The 21,338-nt window shown below is 41.8% G+C and overlaps 1 protein-coding gene across 2 annotated transcripts in view; it reads right to left on the bottom strand.

The window, feature by feature from the left end:
• PTPN18 (protein tyrosine phosphatase non-receptor type 18) overlaps positions 1-21,338 on the bottom strand; it is a 162,721-nt gene that overhangs the window by 56,566 nt on the left and 84,817 nt on the right. For both annotated transcript variants that reach the window (XM_073599772.1, XM_073599771.1), the window contains 3 exons: positions 10,057-10,123; positions 8,325-8,402; positions 6,649-6,738 (listed from right to left, as the gene is read on the bottom strand). In XM_073599772.1, the coding sequence (XP_073455873.1) occupies positions 6,649-6,738; positions 8,325-8,402; positions 10,057-10,123 (235 nt within the window). The remainder of the gene's footprint in view (positions 1-6,648; positions 6,739-8,324; positions 8,403-10,056; positions 10,124-21,338) is intronic.

Genomic DNA, 21,338 nt, shown 5'->3' with positions numbered 1-21,338 from the left:
TAATTTTGCTATGGATCCGACCTTGGACGTCTCACGTGGAGCCTCACACCTGTCATACTCTCGCCTGAGACGTCTTAAGGCAGACCTCCATACCCTACACCTAGTTGACCCATGGCGGTTGCTCCACAACCAAGACAGAGACTATACATTTTACTCTCAGGTGCACCACACCTACTCGCGGTTAGACTATCTGCTGTTGTCACATAAAGATCTAAATAAAGTGGTTTCTACGTCCATAGATGTCATATCTTTCTCCGATCATGCACCAGTCCACTTGACACTCCAGTTGGGGCCAATGGCTCGGTCTCCCCCATCCTGGAGACTAAATGAAGCACTGCTTCAATCGGAGGAAACCCGCTCAGAGATACTGAACGTACTGCGGGAGTATTTTTCCGTCAACGAGGGGTCAGTTCCCAACCCCCTTGTGGTCTGGGAAGCCCACAAGACGGTTGTAAGAGGCGCATTGATCAAAATAGGAGCCCGTCTCAAGCGGGATAGACTTCGACGCACGGAGGAACTCCTTGCACTGATCCGTAATCTGGAGAGTATACACAAGGCTAGTCTTGCTCGCGCAACCTTCCGAGACCTTCAGAAGGCCCGTGAGGAACTTTGTACGCTTTTATTTCATAAGACCAAACAGAAACTAGCATGGGCACGTCGTACTATGTTTGAGTTCTCAAACAAACCCGGGTCACTTCTGGCCAGGGCTCTGCAGGGCCCTCGCACGAAAACCTATATCCCTCACATACAGTCATCCACGGGACAGAAGCTAAATACCTCTTCAAACATGGCTGAGGAGTTCCGCTCTTTCTATACAGGTCTTTATAATTTAGACAGACCGCAATCTGTGGACTCCCCAACGGAGGGCAGTCATACCCCCCAATCTTACTTAGCTGCCTCAGGCATGCCATCATTACCCGATAATGTAAGGGAGGAGTTGGAGGAACCCTTGACTGTTGCAGAATTGGGAGCAGCACCGGCCTCTTCGAAACCAAAAGAGGCCCCTGGCCCTGACGGCCTAACCCCAGTGTACTACAAAACTTTTTTCGACATATTATCAAAACCTTTGGTTTCTGCCCTTAATACCATTATGGAGGGGAACCTATTCCCAGTAGACACCTTAAGGGCTTATATCTCTCTCATTCCGAAAGAGGGTAAAGATCCGCTGCTATGTGGGAGTTATCGCCCAATTGCTCTCCTGAATTCGGACCTAAAACTTTTTGCCAAGATCCTGGCCAATAGACTGCTCCCCCACATACCGAGTCTTATTCCCCGAGACCAGGCAGGCTTTGTGCCGCTACGAGAACCACGGGATAACACCATCCGAGTTATTAATTTGATACATGCGGCGAAGACTACTAAACGGGCTCTTCTCCTGCTGTCAACTGACACGGAGAAGGCCTTTGACCGTGTCGACTGGTCCTTTATCCGGGCTACTTTAGAGCACATAGGCCTTCGTTCATCCATGTTACAGTGGATACTGTCCTTGTATACTCACCCCACTGCATCGGTCAAGGTAAACGAGACGAGATCGGACTTCTTTGGTATCCGAAATGGCACACGTCAGGGCTGCCCCCTTTCCCCCCTGATCTTTATCTTGTCCCTAGAACCCCTTCTGTGTACGATAAGGGCGAACTCAGACATTGTAGGTTACCCAAAACCCTCGGGATCTCATAAGGTGGCCGCTTTTGCGGACGACCTTATCTTCTTTTTAACAGAACCACTTACTTCTCTCCCCAACTTGCTCCGATCCCTTCAAGAATACGGTACTCTCTCTTTGTTTCAGATCAATTTAACCAAATCCTCCATCCTTAACATAACGGTAGGCAAAAGAATTGTCCAACGGTTACGTTCGGCCTTTCCACTGAGATGGGCAACCAAGCTTATACGATACCTAGGAGTTGACATTACCTCAGATCCTGCTGAATTATACTCGGCAAATTATGCCCCGCTACTCCTCCGTCTCAAAACGGACCTCCTACACTGGCATTCTCTGATGCTGACTTGGTTCGGCAGATGTAGTGCCCTCAAGATGACTTTACTGCCAAGGGTGTTATACCTGATGCAGGCACTTCCCATCCGATTACCTCCAGCGTTTTTCAAACGAATTGACTCCATGTTCCGGGCTTTTGTCTAGTCCCATCGCAAGCCACGAGTTAGACTCCAACTTCTTTACCTGGCGAAAAGTAGGGGTGGGGTCGGCCTACCAGACATTAAGGCTTATTACAGAGCAGTCCACCTAACTAGGTTGGTGGACTGGCACTGTCATGCAAAGGCAAAGCACTGGGTCGCTATGGAGGAAGAGGACTCCGGGGGTACGGCCAAGAGCTGGCCTTTGATCACTACGTCACTGCCTAAGGACCTTGCAGAGCACCCCACATTGGGCAGCACCCTAACGGTGGTCAGAGATGCTTTTCGGCGCTCATCGGTGTCCCCGCAGCTGTCCCCCATGGTGGTGATTCTAAGTAATCCGGAATTCCCACCTGGAGTTCAGAGTCCGCAATTTAAGCGACTGGCAATGGGCATCAAACTTCGTTTACACGATTTCTTGGGGCCCAACGGTCAACTTTCCTCAGAAGCCGGGACATCAGTGATGGACCCTCCCCTAGATTTTTGGAGTGGCCTACAGCTGCGTAATTTTCTGCGCAGCTGCCTGAGGAAACCAGGCATTACCCGCAAACTCACTGAACTGGAGCTTATTTGCCATCGTGGGGAGCCAATACGACACTGTCTCTCACTGCTCTATTCATCCCAAACCCAACCAGAGGAAGGGTATGTACCCCTGTTTCTCACTAAATGGGAGGCGGAACTCAGAACCCAATTCACTGATGTGCAGAGACAAAAAATTCTCTACTTTGCTAAGAAATCCTCTATTGCCACTAGGATACAGGAAACCTGTTACAAAATGATGACACGTTGGTACAGGGTTCCTACCATTCTGCATCGTTTCTTCCCTCAGGTGCCCAGCCTTTGTTGGCACTGTGGCGCTGAGGAGGGGACGATGTTACATATCTTCTGGACATGCTCCAAGCTCACCCCATTCTGGCTTGAGGTTACCCGCACAATCGTACACCTCACCGGTGTCTCCTTGGAGGGGAATCCTGCAGCCTGTCTGCTCCATCTATCAGAACGACCCATTAAGAAATATAAGACCTCCCTCACCATCCAACTACTGAATGCCGCCAAGGCTTGTATTCCCCTTTGCTGGAGATCGGAGAGACCACCGGCGAAGTCTCTATGGTTTACTAAAGTGAACGAACTAAGGGATATGGAGGATCTTACTGCTACCTTACACAATCGAGAGGAGACCTTTCGAGAGACCTGGAGACCCTGGCAGCACTTTATCTATACAGAAGCCTATCTTCAGGAAATGGCACAATCTAGCTAACTTAATGGGCTAGCATCATCTCCCAGGCAGAGGACACCACATCCTACTATATCATATTATCACACTTTACTTTACCCTCCCTTTTTACTACCTCATCTTTTCAGTCTCTGCTCTCCTCTCTGTCCCCTCCCCTTTCTTTGCCCTCCTTCCCCTTTTATCCTGGTTATATTCCTCTCCTACCCTTGGGGATACCAGTTTTCGTATTATGCATCCTCATTCATGGGTTTCTTTTTGTCCAGATACAGAGAAAATCCTAAAATCCATTACCTCTTCATAGGTCCCATGTCTGGGCTACATAACTCCTTAGATCCCCATGTTCACCAACTATATGAAAAAATATCTTATATCACTGAGTGACACGATTTGGCATACAAGGAAGTCAGCATTAAGTCAAACAATTAAGCTCCCAGAGCACTCACAAGGTCTCATACATAGGCAGTATTGTTACACCGGTGTATCACCCCCATAAGCCTTGAATATGGTGCTAACTAAGGTAACTAGATTTGTTGACCTTGTTGTTTTTGGTATTACTGTTTACAATTTTTTTTTTAGTCCTCATGCTTGACTTTGACATTGTTCTAATATTGAATATGTAACTGGCTGTATCCACTTAGTGTGAAAATAAAGGAATTAAAAAAAAAAAAAGAATTATCAAGAAACGATTGTCTCTACGACCCCAGTGGTCAAATGGTCTCTGTGGAGGCTACGCCCTTTTTAGACAGGGTTCCTTCAACAATGGAAATCAGGGGACGTCAATCAGTCCATTCACATATCCTCAGTGATGAGGAACAGTCTCTTCTGGTGGCTCCAGCGCAGAAATCTGCTCACCAGTTACTCCATTGCTCCTGTCTCATGGGTCACAGTCATGACCGATGCCAGCGGTGCTGGTTAGGGAGCCCTTTGCAGGTCAGAACTTGCTCAAGGCAAGTGGGATGCCCGTCTTAACAAACCGGGCTCAAACGTCCTGGAACTGCGGGCAGCCTGGTGTGCCCTCCAATCTTTCACTCATCTCCTCAAAGGGGAGTCAGTTTTACTAAAAATGGACAACACCACAGCGGTCTCCTATATGAAGAGGCAAGGGGGCACCAGGAGTGCCACCCTGCTCCAAGAAGTCAAGCCCATCACGTCCTGGGCTCAGAGAAACCTGGCCAATATTTCAGCGGTGAAAAAATAAAAGAAAAAACTGCTGCGCCAACTCAATCGTGTCAAGCAGCCAACACTAACAATTAGACAAATTGTGTATAAGGATAAGAAAATAAAAAGTGTAGCGCTATATTTAAATAAAGAACGCTTACATATATAAAAATAACCAAAAAAGTGAACATCAGTGTAATTCACCCATATGTAAACTTGGAATTTAACCAATACTATAAATCAAGCATAAAGGAAAAAGGCCTTATAACAGCACTTGTGAAAATAAAAATAAAAAATACAATCTAAGAATAATATTTCTTCTAAACTTGTGGTTGTGTTAAAACTGTCCCATAGAACCATAAACACCAATATTAACGTGTACAAATGACCCATAAAAATAAATGGGATTCAGAGCAAGTCTCTGGGGTTTGAACAGTTCATCCAAGCGTGGAGATGGTCACAGGGCTTATATGCAGATCACACACCAATATATATTCACATCCAGAGTAATTCTTCTTATATTCAATAAGAGGGGAAGTAAATAAAATGCCCTTACCAGAAGCGGTGGACTCACTGGCTGTTGGCGGTTCATTTCAGCGGTTTTCGTCCCCGAAGTTCAGAACGTCCAAGTGGACTTCCTGTCTAGCTCACAGTTAGTCAACGAGTGGTCTCTTCATGTGCAGACGTTCAAATGGATTCTGTCCTTGGGAGTCAATCCCAAAGTGGACCTATTTGCATCCCCCTGCAACTTCAAGATCAAGAAGTATTACACTTGGGGGCCGTTGCAGCCAGGCCTTCGGAGTGGATGCTCTGTCGGATCAGTGGAACTTCAACAGGGCATACTACTTTCTCCCGCTCCCGATCATCTTCAAGTCTCTTTGGAGATTCAAAACAGAAGCGGTCAAAGAGGCGGTGATAGCACCTTACTGGCCGAACAGGCCATGGTTCCCCTCCTGATTCAGCTCAGCTTCCGGGACCCGGTGACTCTCCCTCCCAGGCCGGATGTTCTCTCTCAGGGGCAGTCCTGCACCCTTGTCCGGGCGATATTGAGACTGATGGTCTGGTTCTTGAGAGGGAAAGGCTGGAATCTTTCGGTGTGCATTTCAAGAGTGATCTCCACCCTCATGAGCTCGAGAAAGGCGAGCACCAATAAGGTTTATGGGAGACTATGGACCAAATTCGTTGGATTCTCAATTTCTACAGGCAGATCGTTCAGAGATACAGGAGTTCAGGATATCCTGAGTTTCCTCCAATCCAGCCTAGATCTGTCTCTATCCATCAGCTCCCTAAGGGTCCAAGTCTCGGCCTTGTCGGCCTTCTTCGCAATATCATTCAGAGGAAACATAAGAGGATCTTCCCAAGCTGATAATATTATTTATCACATGCTTTTTTATAAAGCCTTTAAGGGCTTGTTTACACCACAATATCCAAATCCAGTGTGCAGTTCCACATGCATTTGCAATGCATGTTTGGGCATTCCCTTGTTTTTCTTGTGTTGCACCTGCTGAGCTGAGCCATTCCAAGAAAGACCTTTGGTAATCTTAGGAGATATTTTACCAACATTCCCGTGGAGAAACCAGGTTTATCTAATTTTTAATTGCGGTGAGTGCATCACCAAAGGGATGTTCACTTGGTGGATCGGTGACGGTATTCAGGAAAGGAAAGTTTTTTTTGTTTAAACCTCTGATGGGACACGGCACCGTACATTGATTTAAGGACTTTTGCATGGACTTTGATGTTGCTCACTATATGTGTGTGTGATGTTTATAGCCCACTGAATGCTATCGTATTGCACTGAATATTTTAAGATATTCTGCTAGCGATGTTTAATGCTGCAATTTTTTTTATCTATGCATATTTTCTAATGTTTTGTACTCTTATAATAGCTGCTTTAGTGCGTGACTTTTAATCCTTGGAGCGCTGGGTTCAGTTACACTTGGTGCGACTGATATTTTTGTATTGGTAAGATTGTTTATTTCCCCCTATTTATTACTGACAGGCAGGTTTAAAGAGTGGGGGTAGGGTCCTCTTTACGGCATCCTCCTTATTACGTACATCATAAAAAAAATTATTATATATATATATTAAAACTATATTAACTTATCTTTCCATTTTTGTCCCCTTACCTCGTGCAGATTTTCATAATTGTGATTTAAATCATTCAGTTGCTTTTCAAACATCTCAGTAACTGCGTGATACAGGAAATCATACTGTTCCTGCAGGAAGAATGTAGATTAGTTACCACAACAAACTGACATTACAGACAAGGCTGTGACAGTGAACAAACAGCAACATACCAAGAGCTTCAGGTGAAATTGACTAGTGAACTTCTGGTGCTAATCACTGCAAGGGTGCTGAAGTCATAAATTATGCTTTATTTATTTTGAGTTTATCATAATCCCTTGCACCGACAGTCAGCAGGCTTCTTACAGAGCTTTACACGATTCCTTCTTTGAGAAATATTTTAAAGCCCTGGAAACTAGGAAGCATGGTGGCTTTGATGTTGGCCAATTACGAAAATAAGGGTAACAGTAATCGCAGGGAATTCACAAGTAGTGTTTCCAGGTACGTAGATGATATATTTTTTTAAAAACTGTTTTATTTAAGCTCCATACCTTTCAAAAATGACATAAAAAAGGTCAATATGATATAGGAAGAATACAACTGGAGGTATGAATGAGCATGCAGTACATTAACTAGTGGTGCGTAGTACCATGTTGCCTCGTATGGGAAATGCGAATGTTAACTTTAAAGAAAAACTGTACTAAAATGAGCAGCAAGCTGCCATAGTTGATCTTCTTCTATAAATGCTAGTTGCCTGCCTACTATGTTGATCCCACTGTCTTCAGTAAACTGTATACACTGTATACTTTACAAGTATGAGTAGCAAGACAGTCAGAACTCCTGATCTTTTTCTAGGTCACTGAAAAAAAGTATTGAAAGCAGAGGATCAGTATGACAGTTCGGTAGATGGCAGTCTTCAGAAAGAGGTACAGTAAGCAAAGGCAGTCTATGTGTTTGTCTGCTTGTAGGTTTCCAGTACATGCAATGATTTTAGTGATAAAATATGACATTTTATGTGCTGGCTTCTTAAAAAAACATGTGTCAAAATTTACACATTGAGCACCCTTGTGGGCTGCCACATTGTCCCTTCTTTTTTGGTAGCATCTTAAAAAAAAAATTTAGTAAGAATGAAATTAATTAAACACATGCAAACCCATAATAACATTGCCTTTAACCAGAATCTGTACTGCTTTTACTACATTATTTTAATCTCTTAACAACATGCTAAGCTCTGTTTTCCAGGCGAACCTTACCCACTTTGCTGAAGAATGCCTAGGGTTTACAAAACCCATTAGCTCAAGCTCTGATTTACACATACTGGAGATTGAACAACTAAAATCTATTCAAACAGCTCCCTATACAGTTTTAACCAGACAGACAGAAACGGAAAGAAAAAGCCTGAAGGTAAACAGGTTCTGCTTTGCTCTCTCTTTGGAAAACTCCTAGTGCTCTACAAATCCCGTGTCATTGCTGCACCCTGTAAAAAATGTTTCTTTCTAAAACAAAGACTTTATAATAGTGAAAATATAACATATATGTTTAAATCTTGGGGGGGGGGGGGGGGGCAGGAGATGGGGGGGACCAAATATAATGTGCAAACATCTAGAAGTGAACGTAATTTCAACAGCCCCAAACCCTCAATGCTTTAGTTTTTCAAAGCATTTATATGGAATAGGTAAAACGATAAAAAAGAGTAAAATAAGCACCACTATTTAATGAGAAGCATGAATAAACGCACCTTTGTCTGTATAGCGGAGGGTCTTTGGCGCCTCATCATCATCACAACTTCAAATATACTAAAGTCATTTGGCACCTTCTATAATAAAGAGACATAAGAGGATCCAGATATATATACTTGCTAAATCTGTGCATCAAAATTTGTCTAAATTTTTTTCTGTGTAATCTTCATAACAATAACTTTTTTCTGGTGTGCTTTGACTTAACGCAAATCAAACATATTTACATCATAGCCATCAAGCTCATTGAATTTTCAGGGTTGTACATCCATCTTTTAAAACTCCAGCATAAAATCACTTCTGTTTGAGCTTATCACTGGCCATTTTGTCCCTTTCCAAACTATGCTTCATTCGGGATTTCAGAATTCCTCTCTGCAGGACCAATTTTTATCAACCACAAAGAACTTGAGTTCTACTTAAAGCTAAGCTGTAGGCAGATACAATTCATAAAAATTATAAATTCATTATAAAAATTATTACAGGTACTAAGTGTGCCTTTTAGAGAAAAAAATGAACATATATTTGCAGAAACAAAATGTGCAGGCATTATTATCTTCCATGGGAGCCTGCAAAGCATTGTACCCATGATCAGTGGATCACAGATGCAATCTCAGGCTCCTGCAGACTCTTCCTCCAGCTCTATGTCCATACTGAAGAATGGGCTTTCAATTGGAGAGCTGGAGGAAGTGTCAATAGACTACGACCACAGTGATTTTCATGTCCATCTTGAATCATGTTCCATTGAGAACTACAAGTTTGTCTGCTACGGTGGTAGACGGGACACATAGTTCATTCATTCACACATCTCTGTGAATGACTGAGGTAGCTTTGTAGGCAGAGCCCCACACAGCCTTGCCAATTTCAAAAGTGATAGCTGTTCGGGGGAGTTTTTAAAAGTGACAGCTGCTGCTATCACTACTGATCTCATTATTATTCTTCACATTTGCCTCTGTGGGGTGATTGGATCCCAGGTCACTGCACAATGATATATGAGTAAGGGTGCACACCTTCCAGAGTTCTTTCTGCTATCTCTAACAATACATACTGCACTTGACATGTTAACATGCAACGTAAATATTTGAATCCTAGTACTCTATTTGATACTATAGCAATAACTAATATAACATCCTTATAGTGTATGTACTGTACATTATGACATCAACAAATACGGTTTTCATTCCTGTTCATGACGTGGAAGCACGTTTTGAAACCTAACAGGAAATCTCTATGGTGGATGTATCACTTTTTATAAGGTCTTTATTGTTCTATATGATTGACCCCTTATTTTCCCCTACCTACTAGATGGCCTTTGTCAAACTACCTATGCTCTTGTCTTGTGTGTTTTTTTTTTTTTTTTTTTTTTGAGCCTGTGAAAGGACAAAACTTTACAATAAAAATGTATCTGAATAAAAAGATTCTAACACAGTGGTAATGTAGTTAGTGCAGCTCATAACAGAACTTCTGCTATGAGTCACCGTACTATAGAAGTAAGCTCACAACTACTGCTGCTGTGTGTCACAATGAGATTTCACAACTGTCCCTCAAACAATTTGCATACTGTTCTGTATGACATGCAGTTGTAATGTCTGACTCATCACAGGCCATTCAAGCTAGCTTTCCAAATGGCCATTACCCCACCCATCAACTTAGCCTGCTACACAGTAATTATTTTTAGAAAATCTTTTGCTGCCCTCTAGCTGAAGAGTGAGATTTAGCGCAGTGTGCACAAGTCACCTGTTTGTGTAGTAAACATTGGATATACTCCACGGTACAGATCACCCCGGTCCGTCCACATCCTGCACTGCGCGGGAGACACAAACACACATTATACTCAATAATCATCCAATGTGCAGAAAACACCAAACCAAAACATTGCAATTTCTACCTGTAGCAATATTGTGTGGTGGTATTGGGGGATTCAATTGGGGTCTGAAAGGGAGGAAAAAGGGGGGTTCTCAGAGGTTGCCATTTTAGCTATGAGAAGTCTATAGTTAGAAAAGACCAAGTATGTTGAAGGTGGAGAGCCAAGTTCAAGACACAAAAGATGGCCAAGGCACAAGGTCTGCTGTGAGAGGAGGGTGTAATTGAGTCATGGCTGCCAGATTGATAGATATTTGTCATTGAAATCTTCCAGTATAGCAGTTCATTTTTCATTAACCACTTCAGCCCCGGACCATTATGCTGCCTAAGGACGAGAGGACTTTTTCCAATTTGGCACTGCGTCGCTTTAACTGCTAATTGCGCGGTCATGCAATGCTGTACCCAAACGAAATTTGCGTCCTTTTCTTCCCACAAATAGAGCTTTCTTTTGATGGTATTTGATCACCTCTGCCGTTTTTATTTTTTGCGCTATAAACGGAAAAAGACCGAAAATTTTGAAAAAAAATGATATTTTCTACTGTTTGTTATAAAAAAAATCCAATAAACTCAATTTTAGTCATACATTTAGGCCAAAATGTATTCGGCCACATGTCTTTGGTAAAAAAAAGTCAATAAACGTATATTTATTGGTTTGCGCAAAAGTTATAGCGTCTACAAACTAGGGTACATTTTCTGGAATTTACACAGCTTTTAGTTTATGACTGCCTATGTCATTTCTTGAGGTGCTAAAATGGCAGGGCAGTACAAAACCCCCCCAAATGACCCCATTTTGGAAAGTAGACACCCCAAGGAAATTGCTGAGAGGCATGTTGAACCCATTGAATATTTATTTTTTTGTCCCAAGTGATTGAATAATGACAACAAAAAAAAATATTTACAAAAAGTTGTCACTAAATGATATATTGCTCACACAGGCCATGGGCCTATGTGGAATTGCACCCCAAAATACATTCAGCTGCTTCTCCTGAGTACGGGGATACCACATGTGTGGGACTTTTTGGGAGCCTAGCCGCGTACTGGGCCCCGAAAACCAATCACCGCCTTCAGGATTTCTAAGGGCGTAAATTTTTGATTTCACTCCTCACTACCTATCACAGTTTTGAAGGCCATAAAATGACAAGATGGCACAACCCCCCCCCCCCCCATGACCCCATTTTGGAAAGTAGACACCCCAAGCTATTTGCTGAGAGGCATGTTGAGTCCATGGAATATTTTATATTTTGACACAAGTTGCGGAAAAGTGACAATTTCTTTTTTTTTGCACAAAGTTGTCACTAAATGATATATTGCTCACACAGGCCATGGGCATATGTGGAATTGCACCCCAAAATACATTTAGCTGCTTCGCCTGAGTATGGGGATACCACATGTGTGGGACTTTTTGGGAGCCTAGCTGCGTACGGGGCCCCAAAAACCAATCACCGCCTTCAGGATTTCTAAGGGTGTAAATTTCTGATTTCACTCTTCACTGCCTATCACAGTTTCGGAGGCCATGGAATTCTCAGGTGGCACAAAACCCCCCCAAATGACCCCATTTTGGAAAGTAGACACCCCAAGCTATTTGCTGAGAGGCATGGTGAGTATTTTGCAGCTCTCATTTGTTTTTGAAAATGAAGAAAGTCAAGAAAAAACATTTTATTTTTATTTTTTCAATTTTCAAAACTTTGTGACAAAAAGTGAGGTCTGCAAAATACTCACTATACCACTCAGCAAATATCTTGGGGTGTCTACTTTCCAAAATGGGGTAATTTGGGGGGGTTTTGTGCCACCTGGGCATTCCATGGCCTCCGAAACTGTGATAGGCAGTGAAGAGTGAAATCAAAAATTTACGCCCTTAGAAAGCCTGAAGGCAGTGTTAGGTTTTCGGGGTCCCGTACGCGGCTAGGCTCCCAAAAAGTCTCACACATGTGGTATTCCCGTACTCAGGAGAAGCAACAGAATGTATTTTGGGGTGTAATTTCACATATTCCCATGGCATGTTTGAGCAATATATCATTTAGTGACAACTTTGTGCAAAAAAAAAAAAAAATTGGCTCTTTCCCGCAACTTGTGTCACAATATAAAATATTCCATGGACTCGACATGACTCTCAGCAAATAGCTTGGGGTGTCTACTTTCCAAAATGGGGTTATTTGGGGGGGGTTTGAACTGTCCTGGCATTTTATGCACAACATTTAGAAGCTTATGTCACACATCACCCACTCTTCTAACCACTTGAAGACAAAGCCCTTTCTGACAATTTTTTGTTTACATGAAAAAATTATTTTTTTTTGCAAGAAAATTACTTTGAACCCCCAAACATTATATATTTTTTTAAAGCAAATGCCCTACAGATTAAAATGGTTGTGTTTCATTTTTTTTCACACAGTATTTGTGCAGCGATTTTTCAAACGCATTTTTTGGGGAAAAAACACACTTTTTAAAATTTTAATGCACCAAAACACACTATATTGCCCAAATGTTTGATCAAATAAAAAAGATGATCTTAGGCCGAGTACATGGATACCAAACATGACATGCTTTAAAATTGCGCACAAACGTGCAGTGGCGACAAACTAAATACATTTTTAAAAGCCTTTAAAAGCCTTTACAGATTACCACTTTAGATTTACAGAGGAGGTCTACTGCTAAAATTACTGCCCTCGATCTGACGTTCGCGGTGAAACCTCACATGCATGGTGCAATTGCTGTTTACATTTGACGCCAGACCGACGCTTGCGTTCGCCTTTGCGCGAGAGCAGGGGGGGGACAGGGGTGCTTTTTTTTTTTTTTTTTTTTTATTATTTTTTTGCTTTTTTATCTTATTTTTAAATTGTTCCTTTCATTTTTTTTTTAATCATTTTTATTGTTATCTCAGGGAATGTAAATATCCCCTATGATAGCAATAGGTAGTGACAGGTACTCTTTTTTGAAAAAATTGGGGTCTATTAGACCCTAGATCTCTCCTCTGCCCTCAAAGCATCTGACCACACCAAGATCGGTGTGATAAAATGCTTTCCCAATTTCCCAATGGCGCTGTTTACATCCAGCGAAATCTAAGTCATGAAATGCTCGTAGCTTCTGGTTTCTTAGGCCATAGAGATGTTTGGAGCCACTCTGGTCTCTGATCAGCTCTATGGTCAGCTGGCTGAATCACCGGCTGCATTCTCAAGTTCCCTGTTGAGACAGGAGAGCCAGAGAAAAACATGGAAGATGGTGGGGTGTGGGGGGGGGCATTCCCTCCCACTGCTTGTAAAAGCAGTCTAGAGGCTAATTAGCCGCTAGGATTGCTTTTACATGAAAGCCGACTGAAAAGAATGATACCAAGATGATACCTAAACCTGCAGGCATCATTCTGGTATAACCACTCAAAGTCGTGAATGGCGTACCTGAAGACAAAAAAATGGTTAACAATAAAACACAGTAAACGGTAAAGTATAAAAAATTGCATACCTGAAAAGCAAACATGATAAAACATAATAACAATAAAACATTGCAGAATAGAATAGAATAAAAAAGAGCAGAACAATAGAGAGAGAATAGAGAGAGAGAGAACAATAAAACGACAACTATTTTTTTTAATTTTATATATATATATATATATATATTTTTTTTTTTTTACACTTTTTTTTGTAACTCCAGGTTCGGGTCTCTCAAAATGCAATGGCATCTTGGGAGACCCTGTGAAAGTGTGCCTAGTCTGTGCAGTGTTGTACCCTACGCTAATACTCAACTAGTGTATGGTAGCGTTCAAAACATTCACCAATGCAAAGACAAGGATTGTCAGGACAAGAGGGACAATAATAGCGGGTGTCACGCCTATATCCGCGCTTGCTGCAGACACAACATCTTTTTTGGGGGGGGTCCTTGGGTAGGGGTACTCGGGAGGACATAAAGAAAATGCCTCTCATGCAGCCGACTGCATTTGGTTGGGGATATGAATGGGGGAAGTACGGGCGCTGCAGAAGTGGTGGGTTCCCAATTAGGATTGGCGAATGCAGCAGGAAGGGCATGATGGGCACGACGGGCCTGTTTGTCTTCTTCTTGGTGGCAGCGGGACACTACTTGTGCTTGCCACCTCACCAGCTTGAACTGCACTTATGGGACTCGCCACGTCACCAAGTGTTACTGCAGTGCTGGTTTGACTACGACCGGGGTGTACTAGGCCGCTGGTGCTTGCCAGTTCACCAAAATGCTACCAAAAAAACTGTTAGCGATCGCAGGGATCAGGCCTGACTCTGCGAACGCTGCAGTTATGCGTTTAGTGTTTTGTAGGTGACAGTGATCGATCGATACTGCACTTGGGTGGGCTGGGCTGGGCCAGGCGGAGGGGCAAAACGCAGGTGCTAGCAGGTATCTGGGCTAATCCTGCTAACGCTGCGTTTTTGGGAACCCTAAACTGCTGGGGACGCTAGTATAGATCTGATCGGATCAGATATTGATCCGTTCAGATACTATACCACTAAGGGAGGCGTATGCTGCGTGCGTGGGTGTTAGCGGTACTGACGCTAATGTGACGATGCCTGGGGCGACGCATATCACCGCCGGGCGATCAGGGGGCTAAACCTTTATTCGGTAATAAACGGCGGGTGCCCTGACACTATAAAAAATAAATGAACTAACCAGCGTCACCCGTAACGGTTATACGTTGATCAGTGGTGAAAGGGTTAACTAGGGGGCAATCAAGGGGTTAAAACATTTATTAGATAGTATATGGGGGTCCCTGACGCTATAAAACGCTGACGGCGAACCTAAATATTTACGTCCCTAACTAGCATCACCAGCGACACTAATACAATAATCAGAAAAATGATCGCTTAGTGACACTGGCGACAGGGGGTGATCAAGGGGTTAAAACTTTATTAGGTGGGGTTAGGGGGGTACCCTAGACCTAAAGGGGGCTAACCCTAACTGCCCTAACACACTAACTGTCACAAACTGACACCATGCAGTAATAAAAAAAAAAAAAAACTGCTTGGTGTCAGTGTGACGGGGGGGGGGGGGGGGTGATCGGGGGGTGTAATGTGTGCCTGGCATGTTCTACTGTGTGTGTGCGTTTGGTGCACTCACATTACAGTCTTCTCTCCTCTGTGCCTGAACAGAAACTGCGGAGCTGAGGAGAGGTGACATCACTTCCTCCGCTTCTGTTTACATTACAGAAGCCGAGGAAGTCTGTCATTGGCCAGGAGCGATCGCGAGGGGGGAGCCACGAATGAGTGGCCTCCCCCTCACCTTTGATCGCCCCTGACCTGAATCCGACCGCCGCTGGCACCGGGGGGGGGGGGTCCGATAGGACCCCCCCACCCGCGGGAAGGCAAGGACGTACATGTAAGCCCCTTTGCCTGCCCGTGCCACTCTGCCGACGTACATCGTGGTGCGTCAAGTGGTTAATAACTGTGCCCTGTATAGGATTATTGACTTTCAGGATATTGAGGGATAGAGATTTCCATAGCTCCCAACTGTCACTGATTTTGAGGGACCGTCCCTGATTTGGAGCAATGTCCCTCTGTCCCTCATTCCTCCTCATTTATCCCTCATTTTTGTCTGTTCTATATAGATGTATATAAAATGCACTTTTTATCTATCAAAAAGTGTTTTCCACTGCTAAACCTTTCATCTGTTTTCTAAATTGCTGCATTTGTAAATTCCAAAAGCCAATATAAAGGAATAGTAGTGGTAAAAAAAGCACTTGTGGGTTTAACCAATTTCTTGTTTTTTTTGTACAATTCTCCTTTAAGGGGGCATGGCAAGGGGTGTGTCCTATACCTGCATGCTTTTGCCGATAGGTGTCCCTCATTCCCATCTCAAAAAGTTGGGAGGTATGAATTTCACTTTGTGGGCGATGGTTTGTATAGAACGTGTGATATAAGGGATGTTATCAATAGGTTTATAGAGGAAAGCCTCCCAAGGGTCTATTTTGCCTTTTCTTTAGGGAGAGGACATCATGTTTTTAAGAGACCCTGCCACCACATACTGTACTACACTGAGAACGTAACACAAGCAGATAATCTGTATTAGATGTCCTTTCAGAAGCCCTACCTGCTGCAGCAATTTCATACTTAGCAGAAATATCAGCCCCATAATCAACACATTTGGGAATGGGACAATTTGCAGCAACTTTCAGTGACAATCTTATGAGATGTTTGTACTTCTGTCAAAATCACACCAATGATGTAGGTGTGCGTGTGTGTGGAGGGAAGGTTTGTGGCAGCCTGGAAGTTTTTCGTTCTGACACAAGTGTCCTGTCGAATTGCAAGGCTGATGTCTCTTCTTACCAGTCTCAAAACTGATGGAGCAGGCAAAAAAAGCAAAGATTTTGCCTGGATCAACTTGTAGGTTAAATTGATTAAATAAATGGCCACTATTGCTGGTAAGTGTAAAACAATCATGCAGGATTGAACCTGCATGCAGTTCAAGTTGCCCTAAAGTACATATAAGCCCTCATGCACACAGGCTGTTAAAAAAACGTTATGAAAACGCCAGTATCTTTGCAGTTCTTTTTTTAAACTTTTTTCAGCGTTTTTCAGCGTTTTTGCAATAGCATTTTTGAGCGTTTTTGAGCGTTTTTCCGCCTTAGCGTTTTTGAGCGTTTTTTTTTTTTTCAAATTTTTTTTTTTTTTTTCAATGGATCAAAAACGCTAAAAAACATTGGTGAATGACGTTTTTGAGCGTTTTTGAGCGTTTTTCAGCGTTAGAGCGTTTTTACAGCTGAAAAACGTCTCTCAGAACCCACTGGTCCTGGGTTTTTTTTACAGCTTAAAAACGCCTATGCCACTTGCAGCTCAAAAACGCCTAGGTGGGCATGAAGCCATAGACTAACATAGACAGGCCTTTTTAAGCTGCAAAAAAAGCTCAAAAAAGCAGCTGTAAAAACGTCCGTGTGCATGAGGACTTAGGAAAAACTAGGAGAGAAAATTCTCCAAAGAGGGTCAACAGAGAACACTAGTATAAACACAAATCAGCTTTATTAGTTACCAAAAAACATTAACCAACCAAATTGAGATACAAAAAATGTGAAAAAAAGAGTGATGTAGCAGGCAAGGCTTCAGTAAGTAAAGTTTAAACCTAAGTTTAAACCTATTACAGTATTCTTGTCTATGTTCAGTTTTAAATGTAATTTGTAGTGACAGGGTATAGTAAATGTATAATTGAGCCTTGTAATGGAAATTTGTAAGTTCTGTATATAATTGTATTGTATTTTGTATGTATTGCACTCTGCCCTCACTGTGCACACGGCACTAATAATGTTTTCAGTAAATGTTTACATTCTTTTGAGTCCTGATTAGAATAAGCCTGCCTATGTAACGCCCCTTGTTACGATAAACCTACAATTGTAATATTAATGTGACACCTACGTAATCATGTGCATAAAAACCTTCAATTGCGTCATAATAAGGCAGAACAGTAATTTGGAAAGATGCTGAGCGTATCTTTTGTGTCTGTTCCCTACTGCAGTAGTTATTATTAATTTGGAACCACTAATCAATATGAGGATAGGAGTTGCCTATCATCAATTCAACCGAGTCAGCATGGCGAGCTTTGCCTTAGGAGGGGATTCCAGGTGACCCTGAGTATCCGAAACGAGGAGCTTGAGACGATCAGGGAATTTCTGATAATCAGCCGGCTGAGGTAAGCCTTTTGCTTACATTTGAGTTATCAGACTTCCTTGATCGGTAAGGCATTTTCGGGACAAAGGGTACCTATTTTACTCCCCTTAATCGAACTGTATTGATTGGTGGTTATATGTTATGTTGTCCCTGTCTATTGTCCATCGGAGTGTTATAAATAAGAAAGGGAAGAATAGTACTGTTCACAGGTATATGTAGTACATCTGCTAGATAAAGTAGTTTAGAGGCAAGAGGGTATAGGCACAAGTAGAGAAGAGAGAAGACTGGCCAGTCATTATGGGCATTGAATTAAGTAAGGGAATGAAGGGTAAGAGACCCTCAAAAATGCCCAGCGCAAGAGGAGCGCTACATATGAACCAAAGGTGCGGTTCCGCCTATACTGAGCCCCTAGATTAATGGTTAGAGTGGACAGGGATCCACAATGGGTAACTGGGTTACCAAAGTCCACAGGGACTAAGAATCGTGCAGAGTAAATAGCTAAAGAAACAGTTATCTATGTGAGCAGGATGGATCAAGGGTGACAATAACACTAGACAGAAAGGGACATTTTCATGTTAAGTTGTGGGATGAATTTGGGATCAGGCACTACAACTAGTAAAAGTCAGAAACAGAGAAATGAGAGGTAAAACAGAATACTTTATATGTTGTCAGAGAGGGAAGATGGGATGAGCACTGTGGCTCCCCATCTGATCATAGAATCATAGAAGCTAGATATAAAAGTTATTTAAACAAAATAAGGAAAGCAGAATTTAGGCAGGGAAATATTAAAGAGTTAAAAGAAAGTGAGAGAATGATATGCATGTGTTGTGTACAAATGGGAAAAATGTAAGCGATTTTAGAGAGATATTGGTGTGTGTGCGAATGCTGGGACCTTTAGTTCTATTGCTTGTGTGTGTCATGTACACAGATGTGACCCCCTCCTTTGTGCTCTCATGAAAGAAATGTGGCTGGGATGAGAGGTTAGTGATAAGCTGGAAGGACATCATGCCAATTCCAGTTTTTTAGACAAAACATTTATAACAAAATGTGCCGGGTTAACAAATCTAATGGTAAACAATGTGATCACAATTATTTTGAATCTGTTTTCCAAACATGGTAAAATGAAGGTTACATTTAACCGTGTATTACACAAATTGAATATCCTTTGATAGTGGAAACAGTGCATTTAAAAAAGGGAAATTAGGTAAAATTAAGTAGTAATGAGTATTAATTTCTAATATGAGTTTAACAATTTTAACAATAATATAGATATATTGAAACTGGTTTAGACAACCTTTGGTTGGAAATGAAGTCCAGGTTAATGGGGAAATTTGTAATGAATGAGATTAGTTTAGATTAAGATAACAATTTTGTAATTTTACATTTATACAATAAGCCCTTATTGAGAGAAAAAAAAGATTAAGATGAGGTTGTTATTTTGAATAAAGCTGCCATAATATTTAACAAAGCCAAGATGGATGGAATACATAAGAAGTTTTTCTACAAAAATGATATTGTAAGGTTTTTGATGAAAACTTGATGTGCGGTCCATGATGTAAGAGTAATATTAAATAAAATTTAAATATAACAGACCCATCACATCAAGTCCACACACCCTGTTAGGATAGATGCCGCCTGCAGCCAGTTGTTTTATAGTTTTTGATGCTTTCTGGTCCATCATACAGATTCTTGGTCCTTTTGTTTTTATTTATTTTTATTTTTGAAATCCAAAGCAGAATGTGTGGATTGTGAAATGATGTGCCCATTTTTCTTGTAAGTGAAGTGGTATAAGCAGAAGAATAGTTTGGATTTATGGGCATCTCTCCATGACCGCAGGGTATTGTTATCATTTATTATAATATTGCCAGGAAGAAGTTGTTTTTTGAAACATGAAACTGGAGTTCTTACACAAACAGTGTGATAGAAAACAAGACATTGTAATATATTTATGCAAGCTGGACCCAGTAATGAAGGGTTCACCCCGATATATCAGAGCTGTAGCTTTTATGCAAAGGTGCTATTAGACAAAGTTAGATATTGTTTTGGTCAATGGTCCGACATTCTGTGCAGCAAATTTACAGCTAACTAAATGTTTGTCTAATGAAAGGTTTAAAATATGAGTTTGTTTATGTACAAATCTAACAATGAAAAATGCGTACATTTATTCAAAAGAAAGGAAAAGACGCATGTGTTAAATTGATGACATAGGAATCAGCTGCTGTGAGCCCAGTGCAGGACACACTCCCTGAAGACCCAGATATTACATTTTTTGTAGATTTGAGTATGCAGTTTATCACCCAGAAGGATACTCTGTATTCAAAGTCATTGGATCCTTTTTCCCCAGCTCAAGAAGCAGAGCTCCATGTTTTAGCAAAGCCTGTGAGCTATAAAAAGAGTGTATATTTATATAGATAGTCGAGATATAGAGAGCTTTTGGTTCCATTTGAAGGGCCAGAAGTTTGTTTTTACTTCGGCAGGTAAACCAATAAAGCATGCCAAGTTAATTTGATTGGCTGTTTTCAGCCTTCCAGCTTCTTGCTGAGGTAGCCATATTAACTTTCACACATGGAAACAGACCAGGTGACTCTAAGGATGCTGCATTTACAGCCCCGGACACTTGATGGGTCTGTGCAACTCACAGATTCCACCCTAGTTCTGGCCCAGTATAGCTGGGATTAATAATTCAACTTTAAGGACCCCAGAACGAGAAGAACAAGTGGTCCACAGGGGGCAACTTCTTATGAAACAGGACTTTGGAAAAGGTGATCATTTATGTCTGCCAGCCACTCTTTTCCCTTCAGCTTGACACATGGACCGTGTCATCAGTCACAAGCAGTTATGGCTGCCTTAGTAAATGAGCGTGGGATAGAGCCAGGGTTCACCACAGTTGTTTTTATAACACACCACTTCTTGTTTTACCTGTTACCAAAGGTGTTACCAAAAGCTGAACATCCCTCCCAGAGATTACAAAAAAGATATATCCAGATGCCCAAGTCAGGATCTTACGAGTATGCATTTTGTCTGTATGGACATGTTTTTTGGATGTCCAGTGGCAAATGCTACTGCAAAGGCCACAGTAAAAAGTGTTATCAGAAGTAGTTTGTAAATATAGAGTGCAGAAAGTACAGAGAGTAACAAAAGAAATAATTTTTTATAGGAGAGTCCTTACTAGAAGTTTTGAGGTTTTATTTTTACACCCCTTACTGTCTACAATGTAGCGGACAAAGTAGAGTAAGAAACTAGAAAACTTTTGCCTGAATGTTTTCTTATATTTTATGAAGCCCCTAAGGGGGATATTGGACTCTCTCCCTATGAGATTTTGTTTGGGAGTGTGTTACTCACTTGCTTATATTTTGTCTCAGCAGCTGAAGTCCTCCATTCGGATCTCACGGAGAATGCTGATGATCTTTTAAGGTTTTTTACAAACTCATTTATGTGTTTTCTCCCTAATTCCAGATCCTAAAAGTTTGGAAGGATCTAAAACTAAAGCCAGGTGACTTTTGGATTGTTAAGAGACATTTATATATAAGGAAATGTTTGGAGACTCAA

The sequence above is a fragment of the Aquarana catesbeiana genome, linkage group LG09 (genome assembly GCF_042186555.1).
Source record: "Aquarana catesbeiana isolate 2022-GZ linkage group LG09, ASM4218655v1, whole genome shotgun sequence".
Classification (NCBI taxonomy): Eukaryota; Metazoa; Chordata; class Amphibia; order Anura; family Ranidae; genus Aquarana; species Aquarana catesbeiana.
This window is presented reverse-complemented; position numbering and strand designations above follow the sequence as displayed.